The 17,701-nt window shown below is 48.9% G+C and overlaps 11 protein-coding genes across 11 annotated transcripts; 6 read left to right on the forward strand and 5 right to left on the reverse strand.

Annotated features, from left to right (window-relative positions):
* Nucleotides 1-290: 290 nt before the first annotated feature.
* On the forward strand, nt 291-1,058 carry SEC53 (phosphomannomutase SEC53; the record flags this gene model as incomplete). Its single annotated transcript, XM_002555813.1, has 1 exon — nt 291-1,058. The coding sequence occupies one exon, from the start codon at nt 291-293 to the stop codon at nt 1,056-1,058; it is 768 nt and encodes a 255-aa protein (XP_002555859.1).
* Nucleotides 1,059-1,143: 85 nt separating this feature from the next.
* On the reverse strand, nt 1,144-1,767 carry FMP32 (Fmp32p; the record flags this gene model as incomplete). The annotated part of the gene is made up of 1 exon (XM_002555814.1): nt 1,144-1,767. The coding sequence occupies one exon, from the start codon at nt 1,765-1,767 to the stop codon at nt 1,144-1,146; it is 624 nt and encodes a 207-aa protein (XP_002555860.1).
* Nucleotides 1,768-1,930: 163 nt separating this feature from the next.
* FMP25 (Fmp25p) lies at nt 1,931-3,700 on the forward strand (the record flags this gene model as incomplete). Its single annotated transcript, XM_002555815.1, has 1 exon — nt 1,931-3,700. One exon carries the CDS (start codon nt 1,931-1,933, stop codon nt 3,698-3,700), a length of 1,770 nt encoding a protein of 589 aa, XP_002555861.1.
* A 35-nt stretch (nt 3,701-3,735) lies between these two features.
* BOS1 (Bos1p) lies at nt 3,736-4,514 on the reverse strand (the record flags this gene model as incomplete). Its single annotated transcript, XM_002555816.1, has 2 exons — nt 3,736-4,452; nt 4,512-4,514. The coding sequence occupies 2 exons, from the start codon at nt 4,512-4,514 to the stop codon at nt 3,736-3,738; spliced, it is 720 nt and encodes a 239-aa protein (XP_002555862.1).
* A 1,697-nt stretch (nt 4,515-6,211) lies between these two features.
* Nucleotides 6,212-7,099, forward strand: SIC1 (cyclin-dependent protein serine/threonine kinase inhibiting protein SIC1; the record flags this gene model as incomplete). The annotated part of the gene is made up of 1 exon (XM_002555817.1): nt 6,212-7,099. The coding sequence occupies one exon, from the start codon at nt 6,212-6,214 to the stop codon at nt 7,097-7,099; it is 888 nt and encodes a 295-aa protein (XP_002555863.1).
* A 64-nt stretch (nt 7,100-7,163) lies between these two features.
* Nucleotides 7,164-9,335, reverse strand: RGD2 (GTPase-activating protein RGD2; the record flags this gene model as incomplete). The annotated part of the gene is made up of 1 exon (XM_002555818.1): nt 7,164-9,335. One exon carries the CDS (start codon nt 9,333-9,335, stop codon nt 7,164-7,166), a length of 2,172 nt encoding a protein of 723 aa, XP_002555864.1.
* A 105-nt stretch (nt 9,336-9,440) lies between these two features.
* On the forward strand, nt 9,441-9,818 carry KLTH0G19272g (SelT/SelW/SelH family protein; the record flags this gene model as incomplete). Its single annotated transcript, XM_002555819.1, has 1 exon — nt 9,441-9,818. The coding sequence occupies one exon, from the start codon at nt 9,441-9,443 to the stop codon at nt 9,816-9,818; it is 378 nt and encodes a 125-aa protein (XP_002555865.1).
* A 498-nt stretch (nt 9,819-10,316) lies between these two features.
* KLTH0G19294g (KLTH0G19294p) lies at nt 10,317-11,600 on the forward strand (the record flags this gene model as incomplete). Its single annotated transcript, XM_002555820.1, has 1 exon — nt 10,317-11,600. One exon carries the CDS (start codon nt 10,317-10,319, stop codon nt 11,598-11,600), a length of 1,284 nt encoding a protein of 427 aa, XP_002555866.1.
* A 96-nt stretch (nt 11,601-11,696) lies between these two features.
* SWP82 (Swp82p) lies at nt 11,697-13,253 on the reverse strand (the record flags this gene model as incomplete). Its single annotated transcript, XM_002555821.1, has 1 exon — nt 11,697-13,253. The coding sequence occupies one exon, from the start codon at nt 13,251-13,253 to the stop codon at nt 11,697-11,699; it is 1,557 nt and encodes a 518-aa protein (XP_002555867.1).
* An 892-nt stretch (nt 13,254-14,145) lies between these two features.
* On the reverse strand, nt 14,146-15,543 carry ARG4 (argininosuccinate lyase ARG4; the record flags this gene model as incomplete). Its single annotated transcript, XM_002555822.1, has 1 exon — nt 14,146-15,543. One exon carries the CDS (start codon nt 15,541-15,543, stop codon nt 14,146-14,148), a length of 1,398 nt encoding a protein of 465 aa, XP_002555868.1.
* An 830-nt stretch (nt 15,544-16,373) lies between these two features.
* Nucleotides 16,374-17,282, forward strand: KLTH0G19360g (KLTH0G19360p; the record flags this gene model as incomplete). Its single annotated transcript, XM_002555823.1, has 1 exon — nt 16,374-17,282. The coding sequence occupies one exon, from the start codon at nt 16,374-16,376 to the stop codon at nt 17,280-17,282; it is 909 nt and encodes a 302-aa protein (XP_002555869.1).
* Nucleotides 17,283-17,701: the final 419 nt, after the last annotated feature.

Genomic DNA, 17,701 nt, shown 5'->3' on the forward strand with positions numbered 1-17,701 from the left:
ACTACGCACCCGAATCTGGGTCCTTAGCTTCGAGTGTATCTCTCGCGCGAAAGCTCCGGAGCCTCGCGCGATGCGGGAGCGACGGTCTACGAAAGCTGCGCGTGCACACGGCGCTCGTCCTGCATATCGCTTTCGCGTCGCTATTACCCTCTGATAAAATTTTTTTACGTGGTCGATAGCTGCTTTAAATACCGTGGCTTTATTATCAACAAATAAATAGTCGCTACTTCCTGCATCTTGCACATCGCTAAACACATCTAACTCGCTTCCCGTCTATCCTCATTGCCGCAATGCCTGTGCAAGAATTCAGCTACAAAGAAAAGCCCGACACATTGGTCCTGTTCGACGTGGACGGCACCCTGACCCCCGCCAGATTGACCGTTTCCGACGAAGTCAGAGACACATTGGCCAAGCTGAGGCAAAAGGTTGTGATTGGGTTTGTCGGTGGTTCTGACTTGAGCAAGCAGCTCGAGCAGCTGGGCCCTAATGTCCTGAACGAGTTTGACTACGCGTTCTCGGAAAACGGGTTGACCGCCTACAGATTGGGTGAGAAGCTAGCCTCTCAATCGTTCATCAACTGGATTGGCGAGGAAGAGTACAACAAGCTGGCTGTGTTTATCCTCAAGTACCTGTCCGGTATTGAGTTGCCAAAGAGAAGAGGTACCTTTTTGGAGTTCAGAAACGGTATGATCAACGTCTCGCCAATCGGTAGAAACGCTTCCACAGAAGAGCGTAACGAGTTCGAGCGTTACGACAAGGAGCACCAGATCAGAGCCAAGTTCGTCGAGGCCCTAAGAAAAGAGTTCTCTCACTTGAAGCTCACCTTCTCCATCGGTGGCCAAATTTCCTTCGACGTGTTCCCAACCGGTTGGGACAAGACCTACTGTCTACAGCACGTCGAGAAAGACGGTTTCAAGGAGATTCATTTCTTCGGTGACAAGACCATGGTGGGCGGCAATGACTACGAGATTTTCGTTGACCCAAGAACCATCGGTCACTCCGTTACCACCCCAGATGACACCGTCAAAGCTCTGCGCGAAATCTTTGACTTGAAATAAGTACCCTATACCCTGCTTTTTTAGCTATATAGACAAGCGTGTCCGATGTTTACAGCGCTCGATGGCGTACACCATATGTCTGCAATTATGATAGCAGCCGCACGTATGCCAACACAAGCGCAAATGTACCTGTGCACACGCCGATCAGCCATTGCATCACCTGTGTTTTAACGGAGTCAATTTGCATCTTCATGTTGCTAACCTCCTGGTCGATCCGTGTGTCGATCTCTTTGATCTGTATGTCGTGGTGACTTGATTCCTCACGTATCCGGCCTTTCTCTAAAGATAAATCAAGCTTGAACCCTGCATTTGCCTTAGTGATTTCTTCCCGCAACTTAGTGCGCAGCTTTTCTAGGTCGTTTCGAATACTTTCGTGCTCGTTTTGTATCGAATGAAATTCGCTGCGGTCTGCGGATAGCAGTTGATCCCTCAGCTTCGCGAAGTCAACCCTCTGCTGGTAAACCAGTTGAATAAGCTTCTCGCGCGACGCCAGATCTTGGGAAACATGCGTCACGCCCCCTTTCAGCGCATCAGACATGATCTCAACCAGCGCATTTGCCTGCTGTGGTGCGAATTCGCCCTTTTCTACCAGTAGTTGTCGAAAGCGATTCGTGTTCCGTATATGCACTGGATCGAGGCTATCCAGCAGCATTCTAGAGCCGTGAAGCATGCGCTTAGGCCGAAAGGTTTGGTTGAGGCCCCTCAACATGGTCAAAAGCTCTTTCTTCTTGTTGAGCGTTAATCGTTGTTCTTATTTGAGGGTCAATTAGAAGACACTCTTTCTGTATTCAAAATCTTGGAGATTCCATCTCCCACGAAAAGACAAAGAACTCTAACGCAAGCACTCGCAAGCAACCAAAAGCGCTCAAGAAATGCTTTCAAGATCACTTGCCCGCCCATTCTGCCGCAGAATTGCGAGCTGCCGGCCGCTATACAAAAACGTTCCAAAGTTTGACGATGCCGATTTATTAGCAGACGAGCTGAACCATGGGACATACAAAGCCAAGAGACGGAGAGACGACTTTGAGTGGACAGACCGGTCATCACAGGAGATGAAAAAAGAGTACGAGGACCGAATGGCGAAGATGATGAAGCTTTCTGCCGCATTACAAGGCCTGTTGATTGTCGCGGGTCTTGGGGCTGCTGCGACAGTGTACATGAAATGGCCACAAATCAAGGGATGGTGGATCACCAGGGATATGAAGCTGGATGATGATGCCATTGAACAAATAAAGAGACGGAAAGAGAGAAAGCGTGCTCTTGATTTTCCGGTAATTCCTGCCACAGCTCTTCCTAGCAGCGAACCTGGTCTTTACTTTTGGGGTGCAGGCAGAAACGATGGGCAGAACCAAAAGTTCCCCCTCCGTGTCCCCTACTTTGACCACAAAAAGCTAAGAGATGTGGCCCTGTCTTCGACGGATGGGAACCTGGCCATTGACGAGAGAGGCGACCTGCTGAGCTGGGACGCAAAAAGCATCCACATGGTTCTTGAGGGCCAGAGCTTAGTTAAGGTGAAAGCTTCTAATGGAGCAGCTTACGCTCTGAACAAGAAGGGCGAAATCTTGGTGGTTCCACTGCGCGACGCGGCCAAAAAATCTAATAACGTTAAATGGCGCAGGTCCTGGTTTCTACCTTGGAAGAAATACCGCCAGTATTCATGGAAGCTTGACACCAAAACTGCTTTCGCAGGGCGCAATGAAAAAAGAATCACAGATTTCGACGTGGGCAAAGACCATCTTCTTTTCATCTCGAACACAGGCAAGGCATATGTTTGTGCTACAGGCATTACACCTCCGGAGAAAGCTAAATCTCGGGGCCAGTTTGGCGTGCCAACCCTTTCCCAGTTTGACCGCTTCCCTGAGCTAAACAAAGTCTTTGAGGTTGAGCTGCTTAACTACGGTGTCGGCGGAGATAAAGTGGTTAGCAGGACCATTCAAAAAGTCGCCTGTGGAGACTATCATTCCCTGGCTTTAGATTCACTTGGAGATGTGTATTCTTTTGGTCAGAACACACATGGTCAGCTAGGACATCCTATCAGCTACGATATGGAGTACGTGCCGTTCCCAAAGAAAGTGGGTAATTTCAATGCGCATTTCACAAGAGACACTCATGTAAGGTGCACAGATATCCACTGCGGCTCCAACACGTCCTTTGTAAGTGTGGTGCCCCAAGATGTACACAAGTACTTCCTTAACAAGGGCAAAGTTTCGCTAGAAGAGGAACTGGACAAGGTCACCTACTTCTCTTTCGGAAATGGTCTTCACGGCGAGCTTGGAAATGGCCACTTCAAGCACTCGCAGCAGGAGCCCACGAAGTTGAAGGTTGTGAACGACTCGCCCGAGTCAGCGGAGGCGAAAGCTCCAAAGCGACTCAAAGTCAGCGAATGGTCCTGTGGCGGCGAACACTTTTTTTGCAGGCTCGAGGATGATGAGATTGTCGCCTGGGGCAGTAATGATGCCGGCCAGCTGGGCAATGGCAAAAAGATTAAAACCTGTAAGCCAACTAATATTCCAAAGCTATTGGAGCCAGGTACAAGCCGCCCTGAGCAATTACTAGGCGCCAGCGGCTCCTTACGCTTGACACCCGAACAGCACATTGCCGCTGGGGAAGAATCCAGTTGCATATACTGGAAGGCGGTATAGTTATCTTGTATTTATTGTATGTACTGCCGCCACCTTTACCGCAGCCACTTCAGCACAAAGTAAAATCCTGTCAGCATGAGCGCCAGCGCGATCCAGAAGATGAACTTGTCCTTGAAGACACGCTTGTTGATCTTGTTTATGGTCTCGTTTGACACGCCCAGTGTCTGCATGCTCTTGGTCATTTGCACTTCCATCTTGCGCAAGACCGCATTCTGATCAATGATATCGCCCAGGGATTGCTGACCCATCTCCAGGATATAGTCCAATTGTGCATTGCCCCTTTCAAAAACCGATTGCTCCTTCTGGAGACCTTGGAAGAGTGGTAGCTGCGATCCTGAGCTCGCGTTTCCCGCATGGCCCAAGCCCGGCGAGCCAGCTGTGTTACGTTTGCTCATAGTAGATTCTTCATCAAAAGGATTGCTACTGGATTTAAGGAGCTGTTCACGGGAGTTAGTGCTACTGCACTGTTTCTTGAGTGTCTGAAATCGCGTTTTAGCGGCCTCAAGGTCCTGCTGTAGTGACTCAAGTCGTTCTTGGTACTTGACTTTACTGGCCTCTTCTTCTTTGGAGCTACCGGCAAATTGCCTCGTCAAAAGCTCTTTGTACTGCACAATAGTCTTCTCGAGCGACACCAGTGTCGCTGCGATCGCACCTTGCAGCGATATCGGGGCTACAGCAAGCTCTTTCTCGAACTTGTTCAGGTCTCGCTGCAGAAGTGTCTTTTGCTTGGTCGCATGGTTGGACAGCGCATTCTGCGAAGCGGTTAGTTAGTAAGGAGAGCAAGAACCGCGTTTGCGTATACGTAACGTACCATTTTGACAGACAGTCGGAGGTTGCTGATATATTTGGCGGTGTGTTGTGGATCGATCGAAATGGTTTCAAGGCGCGATGAGCTGAAGTGCTTCGTGTGTGGCGAGTCAGTAAGCAAAGTGTATCAGAAACCCGATGTGGGCAAGCCATGGGCCCCTGTGATGACCAGCGTAATGCTTTCCGGCGCAGTTCGGTAACACTACGTTGTTCAGGGGTAGCGCCTTTGCTTCATGCAGCTTCTGCCTTCTTCGGAGTGTTTACTATTTTAATAGAGCTGAACAAGACGGACAGAAAGCATGAATTAGAAGGCCAGGGGGTGCCTTCTTGATTGGTACTACAGTTGCGATACTACAGTTTAAGACTCTCGGTCGTCAGCCATGGCCGCAACAAAACTATGCCAAATTACCACTAATATAGACATGCGAATAGGGAAGATAAGTTGTGAGCGTGCCGTAGCTGAATAGTTATGAATTGACGCTGTACACAGAAAAAGCTCTCGACTCGGTGTGGGGTACTACTGGTTAGTTAACTCGGTCGCCTGCAGTCCAAATTCTATAACTCGCAGGAAAAGTATCGCCAATATGAGCCTTGCTGTGGAAGCTTTGCTGGTAGTTACAAGTAGAAAGATGTAACCGAGAGGTTGCTTAGCTTTAGTGGATGGTTTGAAGTGGCTTAACGGCGTACGCGTTGTTGCTATCTGAGAGGCGTGCCACACAAAGCCACACGAACCTCACTAGGTCTTCGAACAATTCTGACCACGTTCAAACCGCACCACTGTATCGAGAAGTACAACTTTAGTTGCTTGTAAGTTGAAACGACTACTACAGTCGTCTCCTGTTCCGCGGTGGCTCGCTTCAGGGCGTTTGGACTCAAGAGTTGTCTCGCGCAAAAATGATGGAATTTTTAGGTCAAGCATTCCCAACACGTAGAAGCAAACCTTGATCGGTATGGGCGCCCAATTGCTACCTTCCTGTTACCCAAAGGCGCGTTTACTTTTATTGCGGCCGGCCTCGGGCAGTAATTCAGCTTCAGCTTCCGACATTCGACGCGTCGGGCATCATAGGTTCATTGTTGAGACACAGCTACCGAACAGGTTCTGATAAACGGTCGGCGCCGCATAAGATGAAACAGCTTAATGCTCACTAGCCGGCCACTCGAGGGCCGGCGCCAGGCGAGCGCCTTATGCACCTTGATATTCCGTAGTTGGTGATCAATTTGATTTCCATCACGCGTAATCGAGAATCTACCCTGAGTGCATTAACAGCACTATCAATGACACCATTTGCAAAGCCCATATTTCGTAGCAGTCTTTGGCCTTCATAGCTTCTGGCATATATTGTCGTTCTTGATGGAAGGGTGCGCTCTTCTACTGCAGTCCGTAATCCAAATAACTCAAATCACCGCACGAGATCATTAACTGCCAAGCGTATATACCCTTTCTGTATTTGAGAGCCGAATCGCCCATCGCAGCATTCCTTGCCTGTGCCCTGGTTGCTTGCGGTGAAACTCATCATTAATTAACATGGCTGGTTGAACCCGGTAATTAACCCCAGAGATATGAAAAATGAAAAATATCTGGCTGGGACTCTTGGAAACCAGGGATTCCAGACAGATCATAGACAATAAAAAGAGACAATTTTAGGGCGCGGGCTTTTCGATTTGACAACCTACGACGATTTGACGACGCGCCAAAACTAAAACATGGCACCTGCGACCCCTCCAAGATCAAGAAACAGACGCGGTAAGGCTGTATGTCCGTCATCGCCGCGGCTTTTGACGCGGCCTGCTGTACCCGTGACGCCGGGCAGCGTGAGTGGGAAGCGGCACACAGGCCAGCTGCAAAAGCTGCGCTCACCGCTGAATAGATCGCCAGCAAGAGGCCTGCGAACGCCCGAGTACACGCCTGCGAGGCCCGCGGGCGTAGACGCCAGCGCCCAGGCGCGAAGAAAGCTTGAGTTTCCAGACGATCAGCAAGAACTCGCAGGTGTAGGCCGTGTGCTGTTCCCAGGGCCCAGCTCCGATGCTAGTACGTTCGAGAGCCGCCTTCTAAGCCCGCCAGCGCCCGGACGCCTGCTTCGGGATGCACCTGCGCTACTGCCGCCTGCCCCAGCTAGCAAAGCTTTCGCGGCCATACTTGACGAGCAGTTTTTCGAAGATGACCCTCTGCAGGACCGTGAGTGCTCTCCAACGCCGCGCGGCTGGGAAACTCCTCCACGCGCAACCGAGGTCCCGCCGGAGCAGGCTCCATCTACACCAAGCGATAAAATCGTTACTTTTGACCTCGCCAAAGACTGGAATAATAACTCTAGCCGGTGTTTCTCCTCTGACGAGGAGCCTGACGAAATTAGTATACGGGGCAAGGTTCTGGAGAATCCGTTCGCCGATCACATTGTTGCTGACGAAGAGACCAGGAGGCGTCGCCAAGAGCTTCTCCTGGCTGAGGAGCCAGCCTTACAAGATACTGTATCCTATATCGACAAAAAAGGTGAAACTTCTAAGAAAAGGCATTTGAATGCAGAAGAGCAGGAGCGGTTTCGACCCAGGATGTTGTTCGAGCAGCATTTTCGGAAAAAGGGTTCTCAGGAATGACCGTTGGTTTTAGCAGGTTTGGGGATATTTAGAAACGGTAACTTACATAATGAAAAGCATGGATTTAATGACTGATGGTTCCAAAATTGTCTCCTTGATGTGCTTGGCTCCGGGGAGACGAGGTGCTACTAGTGGGGTCACGAATTTTAGAATTCTGCCTCTTTAAGCCGCGGAATATGGGCTTTCTGTACAAGAGCAAATCTGAAAATATCTTGTAACCTAGGTCGTTGCCGTCAGGCAGTTTGACTTCTATAATGCAGTTGGCGAATTCCTCCGAAATTGAGCGGATAAACTCATTCGCCAACGCTTCACTAGTTTCTGAAGAGCCCATTTTTAGAATTTTGATTAGCCTAGAGAAATGTGATGTTATTGCATCCAAGGTGGCAATTTGGGGCTTGGAAAGCGCGTTGAAAGCACTTGATATCCCACTCACTCTTTGTGAATCCACAGAGGCCTGCGACTCGTCTTCTAGTTCAGATGGCGGAAATTCGGCGTATAACGCTTTTAGCGTGTCATAAACATCGTTAGAGATTAGTGGCTCGGGGAGTTCTAATAAATAGATTTTGAGGGCACTCGCAATCGTGCTTGGCTCTTCATTAAACTCTTTCAATTTTTCAAATACCTCGGATTCGTCCTTGAAGGGCTTCTGGTTCAGCACTGCTCTCAATATATGAGTAGAATGTAGCTTGACCGGGACAGTCCACACGGTTGTTCTAACATTGTCATTAGGTAACTCAGGGTACACTTGGTCCATATAGGACAAGATTGAAGATACGATCAGAGGTACGATTTTTTTATCCAGACGGCATCGCGTCTCCAGGTCTATTCCAAAGTTCTGATACCCACCTGGATTGTAGTAGTTGTTATATGGAATTACTCGTGGTTGAAAAAATCCTGTTCTGGCATTTTCAACCAGCCTCATCAGGTCTAATGTTGGGTCAACTGTTGATGCAGCTTTGAGCACACTCTCCTGGAAACTCTCAACCGCTGAGGCATTCTTGGATATGATAGGGGAGAAATCTAGGACCACCTTCTCCAATGCTTTCAACCTATCAAGTTCGCACTTTTCCATGAATGTAAAATGGTCGACTATAAGCTCCTCCAAAGAGCAGCGCAAAGAATCTATCTTTTTGCATTCTTTTCTGTACTTTAAGTCTGCAGCCTCCATTTCCTTAATTAGTTTAAAGAGAGCTCGCTCGGTGTTTGAAACAGTGGGAAGATTCGAATTCTTGGAGCCAGCGTTCTGATTTTGGGTTATGATCGTGGTTAGGTCTGTGAAATAGTCTGAGAATGCTTGCGAACTTTCTTCGGTGTTTTCGTCTTCAACCTCGTTAGCGTTGGGCTGCGACAGCTGTGCAAATTTGTAAGCGTAAGGTTTCCAGCTGTACTGGAACTTCTTTGAGTTTACAAAAGTTGTGCCCATACCATTACAATACTTAAGGAAGCCGCCGTTTAAAAGATCTTGGCCAAAGGCTTCGGCTTGGTCAACGTCTTTCAGTGTGAGGTTTTCCATGAGAAACTTGACAATCTCACTTCCGTTGTTGGTATTATAGAAGTGATAGTTAATGAAAGGCACTTTGTAATCTGACTTTTCTAACTTCGTGAGCAGAAGTCGGACCGTTTCTCGCATAGTGCGCACATCAAAGTCTATGTTTCCAAACTTACCAAATTTTTCGTATTCACGCTCTTTGGCCAAACTATGCTCTTGTTCCTGGTATATTTCTAGCTGCTTCATGGCGTTTGCGAGCTCTTCGTCATTATAATTTGCCCTTTTGTAATCTTCGAGCTGTCTGCATCTATTGAAGTACGCCTGTTCCAATTTCTCGACATATTTCTTAGACTTTTGGTAGTTCGAGACATTGGTCTTGAGAATTTTCTCAGAGTAACTAACTCTTTGCTCATGGTCATCGCACCACGCGCTAAAAGGTCGGAGAACTGTAGTTTCGATGTCGGCTGCTGCAGAAATATGAGCTCTACCCTCTTCCTCCATTGCATCAGCGACATGATTCAGGGCAATATCAAGCGAGAAAAGCGATCCTGTCGTAGCCGAGAGTCCCTCAACGCTGGACGTAGTCTTGCATAGTTGACGCCCATAATTAACCTCAAACTGCATTCTAGATGCGAACAGCTGTATGAACAACACATTCTGATTGCAGCCCTTGTGAAGTTCTTCGAAAAGCCTCTCAATACCTGCCGACAAGTCGTCTGTCCAGAAACTGTCAGAAAACGAGGGCATTCCTTTAGCTGCTTTTTGGGTTTTTGCCCATTTGTTTCAAAAAGATTGATCTGATGTATTTTAAATCGGCTTGTTTCAAATAAGTACAACAACAACAAACTGTCAATGCCCTATCCTAAAATCTCGATAAGGTTTTGCACCAAATGCAAGTGGAACCTTAGGAGCGCTTGGTATCTTCAAGAGCTACTACAAACTTTCCAGTCCTCTCTAGGCGAAGTTTCCCTTATTCCCGGGGAATCAGGCGAGTTCCGTGTTCTTGGCTACAAAGAACACGACCAGCCAGAGGTTGTAATATGGGACCGCACTGTCGATGGGGGCTTCCCGGACAGCAAGTACTTGAAGCAAAAGGTAAAACAGCTGCTTCTTGATGCAGACGACCAAGACCAGCTCGGTGCTCACATCACTAGAAAGGCGCAAACAAAGAGCTTGGTAGACAAAGCAGACTGTAGTTCTTCCGGCCAGTGTCTCGATTGCGAGACCTGAATCCAACTCGAAACAAGATATAATATGGTGTGAAACCCATCTCATCCAAGTTCAAGGTTCCTAACATCGCGCCCAGAGTGTATTAGTAGCACAACTTAAGTGATAAGATTTCAAGATTCTACGAACTATTGCAGGTCTTTTAAGACAGCATTGAAACCTCGGCCTACCTTGGTCATCGCTGCGTCCCAAAAAAAGCATGAACTTTACGGATTGGGTTGCTTATCACGAAACTCCTTATTTAATGGATTCAACAAGTGGATAAAACTCATATATATGTATTTTGTCTATAATCGCGGAAGTTCTGAGCCACTCTCTGCCAGCTCTCAACGCTGAAGGCCTGTTTTTAGTATTTTGGAGTATCAAAGGCACTTGTCACTGTGAATTTGGCATCTGTATTATCAAAAAAATTTATACATTCTTCTTGCCCTTGACACCACGATCTCAGTAGAGCTCCACTTTGTAAGGAAGCAAGGCTAAATCAAAAACACGCTCGCTGGCATGCTAGTGCAACACTTGTGGACTCTCGCGGCGTTTGCGCAGCTAGGTTTGGCGCACTCGAAGCCTAAAACAGAAGAGCAATTGTTGAATAATGATTTCTCTCTGCCGGATCTGATCCAGACAAAAAAGCTACCGGACGCGTGGGTTCCTGGCGAAAATGCGGTTCTGGAAGAGGGCAGAGTGGTACTCACCCCCAAGAAATCATCTAAGGGCTCATTATGGACCAAAAATGCTTATACTCTGGGGACTTCCTTTACAGCAGAGTGGACCGTGAGAAGCACTAACCACAGAGGCAAGTCGCCAGGTGGTCTGGCTTTGTGGTTCGTGAACGCCAACAGCCCACAGGATACGGAGCTGTTCAATGGTCCCTCTAAATTTGAAGGTCTACAGCTCTTAATTGACAATAACGGGGAGTTAGAAAGCACTCTTCGTGGCCAACTGAACGATGGAACTCAACAATTTACCAGTGCAAATATCTACGACAAGACCTTCGGCTCGTGTTTGCTTGCCTACCAGGACTCGACGGTTCCTCTCACCGTAAGACTAACATATGATTCCGCAAACGAACATTTCTTTAAAGTTCAAGTTGACAACAGGGTCTGCTTTCAAACCAAGAAAATCCACTTTCCAGCTGAAAATTACAAATTTGGTATCACTGCGACAAATGCAGACAACGAAGAATCTTTTGAGTTGCTTCAACTCGAGGTTTTCGATGGAGTTTTGGAAGAAGCTCTGAAACCAAATGCCAACGCCATGGAACAACCTAAGCTCTTTACAAAGCTTGTAAACGAAAAAACTGGAGACGAAGAGCTAAGAGAGACTTCTCCGTTAGAAATGGCTGCCGCTGGAACCGCCATCACCAACAATGATTTACTCAAGAAGATGAATAGATTAGAGGGTAAAATATTGGCAAATGATATCGGTATTTTAGCAAGTACTATTGACGAGCTTATCCAGGTTCAGAAGCAACAAGCCAAAAACCTTGAGAAAGTGCTTGCCATGCTGGGCTCTAAATCAATAGGGCAAGAAAGCACGGACAGTACCGGAGACGAGTCATTCAAAGACTTCTTTAAGCTGGACGAAAAGCTTGAAAAGTTGCTCACGGAGCAGCGTAAGCTCAGAGAAGCTTCAAAAACTCATACATCCTCTAACGGGGGACCTCATATTGATGAGGTTGTCCGGAAGCTCACAATTTGGCTAATTCCCCTGGTTGCCGTGATGATGGTGATGGCTTACTACACCTTCAGAATCCGTCAAGAAATTGTCAAGACAAAACTTTTATGAATTGAGCGTCATCTGTTTTCGTGGTCAAAAATGTGCTAATGGGATTTTGACTCTCGCGTTAACAACCTCTTGTGCATTATATGTAGGTATCATTCATTATTCACTAATATAAGGTGGTTTTAGACCTGTGATGTTAGAGTGCCCAAGGAAGTTGGGATTCGGTACTCTTCTAATGGTCGTTACTTGCTCTCTATCGTTGGCTTCATCTAGAGTTCTGACAACTTCAATGTGGGTCTCGAGTTCCTTGAGGTACTTTTGCATGACAGCAGACGCATTTTGTTGCGTAGTTCCAATTGGAACTCCAGCTTTGTATTGCCAATACTTTGTCCACCTTGTTTTGCGAGTTCGTCTGGCTTTTTGAAGGCCAGTATTCACGTAGACTGAGTCATGGATATGCTGCATTTCGTTTATCTCATTTGGAGTTAAGCTCTTCAGACGCTCAACTATAGACCAGCTGTCATGGATGGGAAGGCCCTTCGAGGAATAAGTGCACGTATCGCTAGGGTCTGATCTCACAGGCATCTCGAACTTCCAGCCATTCACATTCAAGGTTACGTCGTGACTAGAGCTTGACCCCGAGCTTTGAGTGCCGCTGTTTTTGTCAAGCTTTGGGCCCGCTAGTGGATACAGAATTCCACTCAAGAGTCGCTTGTCACTTTTGCTGGCAGTTTCAGACGGCGCCGGCTGAGAGGTGTTGAAGGGGGAGGGTAGTGCGCCTATGGGAGTATCCTGCGTTCCAGCTTGTATTGCAGCCTGGAGGGACGTCTTGCCATGATATTTTGGTAGCTTGAACTGGGCACTGAGCTCCAGGGATCCTGTGATGTTTTGCCCGGGGACTATGACACTAAGATGTTCTCCTTGTGTAAGATCACGCGCGTACTCTTGACGCAGCTCCCATGAAGGCTGCTCTGAGACTATTTGATAGGAGGGCTCGTTCGGGATGTCACAATCTAAGATTTTGCTTGTTTCATCAGAGGTTGCAGAAGGTTTAAGTGTAAGAAGCACCTTAAGTATTTTCGATTTGATGGCGAACACTCTGTGGTGAGGAAGGAAGCCCTGCTCCTTCGTTATTTGTTCCCAGTAATCATCAACTAGCCTGGTGCCGCCCACAACTACCCTAGCACCGAAGAGCATGAAAGCAGATTTTGCAGTCACGAAGCAGATGTCATCATTAGCCTCTTCGCTAGAACACAGGCGATTTTCTTTCAAGAATTCAAGCTCTTCAGGGCTAGCTTTTACGCCATAGAGTTGCGCATTCTGGTGCAGGAACTCCGCAGAACTCAGCGCACTTTCAAGGCACTTTATCAAGTCTTTAACTAGCACGTAGACTGCATGAGGCCTGCTTGGTAACGTAAAAGTTGGAAAAAGGAAGTTCCTGCTTCCTAGCAGATCCCCTTTTCTATTTATCTTTGCTTCACCCTGCTGATCGCCTCTAGCGATGACATAGCAGTCCCCGGTATCAGCAATACGTTCTCTTATCACATACGTAGGCAGCATTGGTGACCTGTTTGGCGGTTCACTGAGCGGGCCCAGCGAGAGGCCGGGATCGTTATAAATTAGCAAAGCATGTTTAAGTAAGTACAGCTCGTGCTCCTTTGCTAATTCTTCAGTGAAGTAGTTCACCGTGCCCCGAGAGGTATCTTTGCTAGCCATTAATTGAGGCCAGTGTTGGCTTCTGCTTAGGGTAAGTTGCTAATTTCAGCTTGGTAGTCTTGTTTTGGAAGATAGTTTTTCAAATAATTTCTGGGACACATCGGCAATTGAAAACATATCTTTCTGTGAACGTTTGGCTCCGCATGTATGCGATTAGCCGGCCTCTTGGCATGAAGTTCCCATGTTCCGCGCATTTGCGCAGCTAACTCTTCTGATCGCCACTATGGTTATGGCGTGGGAGATACGATGTTCAAATTCTCGTACTTGCATTATACGACATGGCCTCGTAGCATGCAGCGGCGACGAAGCGTCTGACTCTAAGGTAAAGCCTCTTGAACTCAAGGCACTCATATTCACAATTCAAACTATTGGCGTGCAGATATTATCATGGCGTAGTCGGCTACGTCTCTCTTCTCTCAACACAGCACCATCTATTGCATCAGCAGCATTAACTCTTCAGTTTCACGAGGCGTTATTGCAGTCTCTTGGCAGCGTGTCCAACATCAGAAGATAGCAACTGAGAATTATCTCTCGAGTCATGAGGCTGCCATTGGGTGTTCTGGTAAACAATATTCATATCCGATGGAAGTAATTGGCAACCTTTGTTTGCGGTTAATACAAGTTGCACTACGGTAAACTAAATCAAGTTTATAGAAAGGTTTACTTCTCCTATAGCTGGATGGCTCACGCTATAGCTTCATGGGTGCGATTTGTCACCAACTCTCAACTCTTAAAGTTATTGTTGAGATTCAAACATTAATTCCTTGGCTCTGGGTAAAAAAAAGATCTAGTATCTTATCAGTGTTTAAAAGGGCGACTTAAAGAATGATCATAAACTTTCACTTTATAAATTTACAGCTGCCTCTATGCAGTTATATATAATGTTAACAGTTCAAGAACTCAGTTCGGCTCTCAATTTTTGAATCTGTTTTAAAACCGCTGATTTAGCAGTGCCGCCAGTAGCAGTCCTTCTTTCGACAGAAACCTCGAAGTCGAAAACATCGACCACATCATCGCCGAAACGAGAGTCAATTTCTTTATACTGCTCAACGCTGATCTTGTCGATCCCGGAGAGGTTCAGTTCTTCGGCCTTTCTAACAGCCTCACCTGAGATGTGATGGGTTTCACGGAAGGGAACACCCTTTCTAACCAGGTAATCAGCCAAGTCGGTGGCCAGCATATCCATGGTCAGGGCTTTGTACATGCTCTCCTTGTTGATGGTCAACGTAGAAATGACTCCTGTTGCGATAAGAATGGAATGTTCCACAGTTAGAAGAGCGTCGAATAGTGGCTCCTTGTCCTCTTGCATGTCTTTGTTGTAGGTGGAAGGGATCGACTTCAAAGACATCATGAAGCCGGAAAGAGAGCCGAAAACTCTACCAGACTTGCCTCTCAAAAGTTCTAGAGAGTCGGGGTTTTTCTTCTGTGGCATCAGCGAAGAGCCAGTACTGTAGGCATCAGAAAGCTTCACGAAGTTGAACTCCGCAGTAGAATAGATAATCAGGTCCTCGCTGAATCTAGAAATGTGGTTCATAAAAAGGGAGCACCAGAACAAGATCTCCACAACGAAATCTCTGTCTGAGACAGCCTGCAAGGAATTCCCAATGACGCCGTCGAAGCCCAGTCTTTCAGCGATGTGCTCCCTGTCGATTCCGTATGGGTGGCCAGCCAGGGCGCCACAACCCAGGGGAGACACGTTGAGTCTTTCTCTGATTTGCTTCAGTCTCTTGAAGTCCTCAGTGAAGTAGGTAGCATACAAGTTGAGCCAGTGCGACCATCTGATAGGCTGAGCCCTTTGCAGGTGGGTGTAGCCGGGCATCAGCGCGTCGATTTCCTGCTCGGCTCTCTGCAAAATGGCGCCGACCAGGTCCTTGAGGATCTTGGCCATGTTGTCTAGAGCTTCGCGGCAGTAGATTCTCATGTCCGTAGCGACCTGGTCGTTTCTGGATCTACCAGTGTGCACCTTGCCTGCGATGTGTCTGCCAATGATTTCGCCAAGTCTTCTCTCGTTTGCAGTGTGGATGTCCTCGTCGCCGTCCTTCTCGACAAATGAGTTGCTGGCCCATTCACCACGAATAATTTCCAGGCCTCTGTGGATCTCGTCCAGTTCTTCCTGGGTCAGTAGACCGGCCTTAAGGAGCCCCTCAGTGTAGTACTTGGAATTGTCCAAGTCTGCGTTGTACATCTTCTGATCGTATGGTAACGACGCATTGTACAAGTTCATCAGGGGGTCAGTTTCCCCCGTGAATCTGCCACCCCATAGCTTCAATTCCGATTTGTTGCCAGACATTTTGGTCTTAGAGAGTTGATCACAAGCACGAGCAAGTTCGCGTCAGGCTTGGCTTTTAAAGTTCAAAAAGTTAGTCATAATTTTGATAGGCAAAAATACAGGAACCCTTCATATCAGAGATAATGAGCAAGATGGGCTGCGAAAGAGTCAATAAAGAAAATTCCAGCTTGAGTTTTCTCAGATTCCGTGGGAAAAAAGCTCTGGAGGACCAGAAGGACGTCGTACCCAGATACGCTCCACAAATTCCTCTTCCAAGCATGCACAAGCGGCCGAGGGCTGCACACGTGAGAAACGTCTTCCTCGTCGAGATTGCGACTCTAGCGCCTGTTTCGCACAGAAGTTGGGAGCGGCCTGCGCCAAAAATAGGGCTCCAGCACTCATGTTTGGCAGCTGGGCCCGCGGCGGACCTGCACTCAAAGGGAACAAAGGGGTACACCAATATCCCTAATTAAGGGTCGCAGGGGCACAGCCTTATTGCTGTATGTGCACCATTGTGGTGTGAGCTTGGCTGCCATGGCGCCACCCCCACGCGGGCATCGCTACGCTCTCAGCGGCTGCGTATGGAACGTACTAGGACAGGGGATACCGGGGCACCGGATGGCTGTGCTCCATCGGCATAGGCAACCACTGCGAAGCGAGTTGCAAGGATCCCGGGATTGGAGAATTCTAATGACCATGGAACACGCCAGGACGGACGCCGCAGGGTATATAAGCCAGCGGCGGTTGCCGAAAGGCCCAGGGCGCATTGCTGAGAAAGAGACGGCCACTGAAACTCTACAACTCGCAAACACAGCAAACTACAACTCGCAAACACAACAAGCAGCATAGCTATGGTATTCGGAATCAAGGCAACCGTCAAACGCAACAACAACCTCAAGTGGCAGCATGTGCCCGCGGACTCGCTGAAGCTCGCAGGGCTCAGGGCCCTGATCATCGGCGGGACCGGCGGCATCGGCCAGGGCATCAGCCGGCGCCTGCACGCGCAAGGCGCAAGCGTGACCGTCGTGGGCCGGACGTACCGCGACGACGACATCGCGGACATACAGTTCATAGAAGCGGACCTGGAGCTCATGTCGGAGGCCAGCCGCGTGGGCCGCGAGCTCGCGGGGCAGCCCTTCGACCTGGTGCTGCTGACCGCGGGCATCGTGGCAGGCATGTCACGTGAGGAGACCGTGGAGGGCATTGAGCGCGACATGGCCGTGAGCTTCCTCAGCCGACTCGTCATCCTGCGCGCCATCCTGCCCGCGCTGGAGAGCGTGGACACGCACATCGTGGCCCAGCCCCGCGTCTTCGTGATGGGCTACCCGGGCGCGGGCGTGCTGGGCGACCCGGAGGACCTGAACTCGGACCGCACCTACAGCCCGGTCCGCGCCCACATGAACACGGTCGCGTGCAACGAGGCCCTGGTGCTCGACTGCGCGCGCCGCTACCCGTGTGTGCGCTTCTACGGCCTCAACCCGGGCCTGATCAGGACCAACATCCGCGACAACCTGCTGGCCGCGGGCAGCTGGAAGTCGCGTCTCGTCGAGGGCTTCATCGGCTACTGGTACCAGAGCGTGGACGAGTACGCGCAGCGCACGGCGCCGCTGCTGGTCACCCCGGCCCTGGAAAGCCATAGCCCGGCCTTCTTCAACGGCAAGGGCCAGGCCATCTACTCTCAGGGCTTCACCAACGAGCACGTGACGTGGCTCATTAAAAGCTCTGAGACCCTTGCACGCCGCGCCGGCGTTGCTCTGTAACGTGACCAGCCCCTTTCCCTCACAAATCACATGCAACTAGTCTCTGTCTACGTAATTACATAATAGTGGCCGAACAATCATTTAATCCACCCCGGGCCCGTATGAGTGCGACGCTTTCGACTCCGAGCTCTCTGCAAGACTACGGACTTCACTGACAAAAAGCGCGACGCGAAAAATAAAATGCCGGGAAAACACGAGCACCGCACCCACTAGGCAAGAAGTCTATGCTTACTCCATCATCACAGTGGCACCCTGAACACCAAATTTCCCGGGACGCGCCTCGAACCACGTTCACAGCGTGCGGCGTTCCTGCAGGCTCCGCTTAGAAAGCCCGCACAACGCCGCCACAGTGTCTTTGTTATGAGTCTCGCTTTTGCAGATAAACAATCCCTGGATTACATCAGCGCAGATCTCTCGGA

This window comes from Lachancea thermotolerans (genome assembly GCF_000142805.1).
Source record: "Lachancea thermotolerans CBS 6340 chromosome G complete sequence".
Lineage (NCBI taxonomy): Eukaryota > Fungi > Ascomycota > Saccharomycetes > Saccharomycetales > Saccharomycetaceae > Lachancea > Lachancea thermotolerans.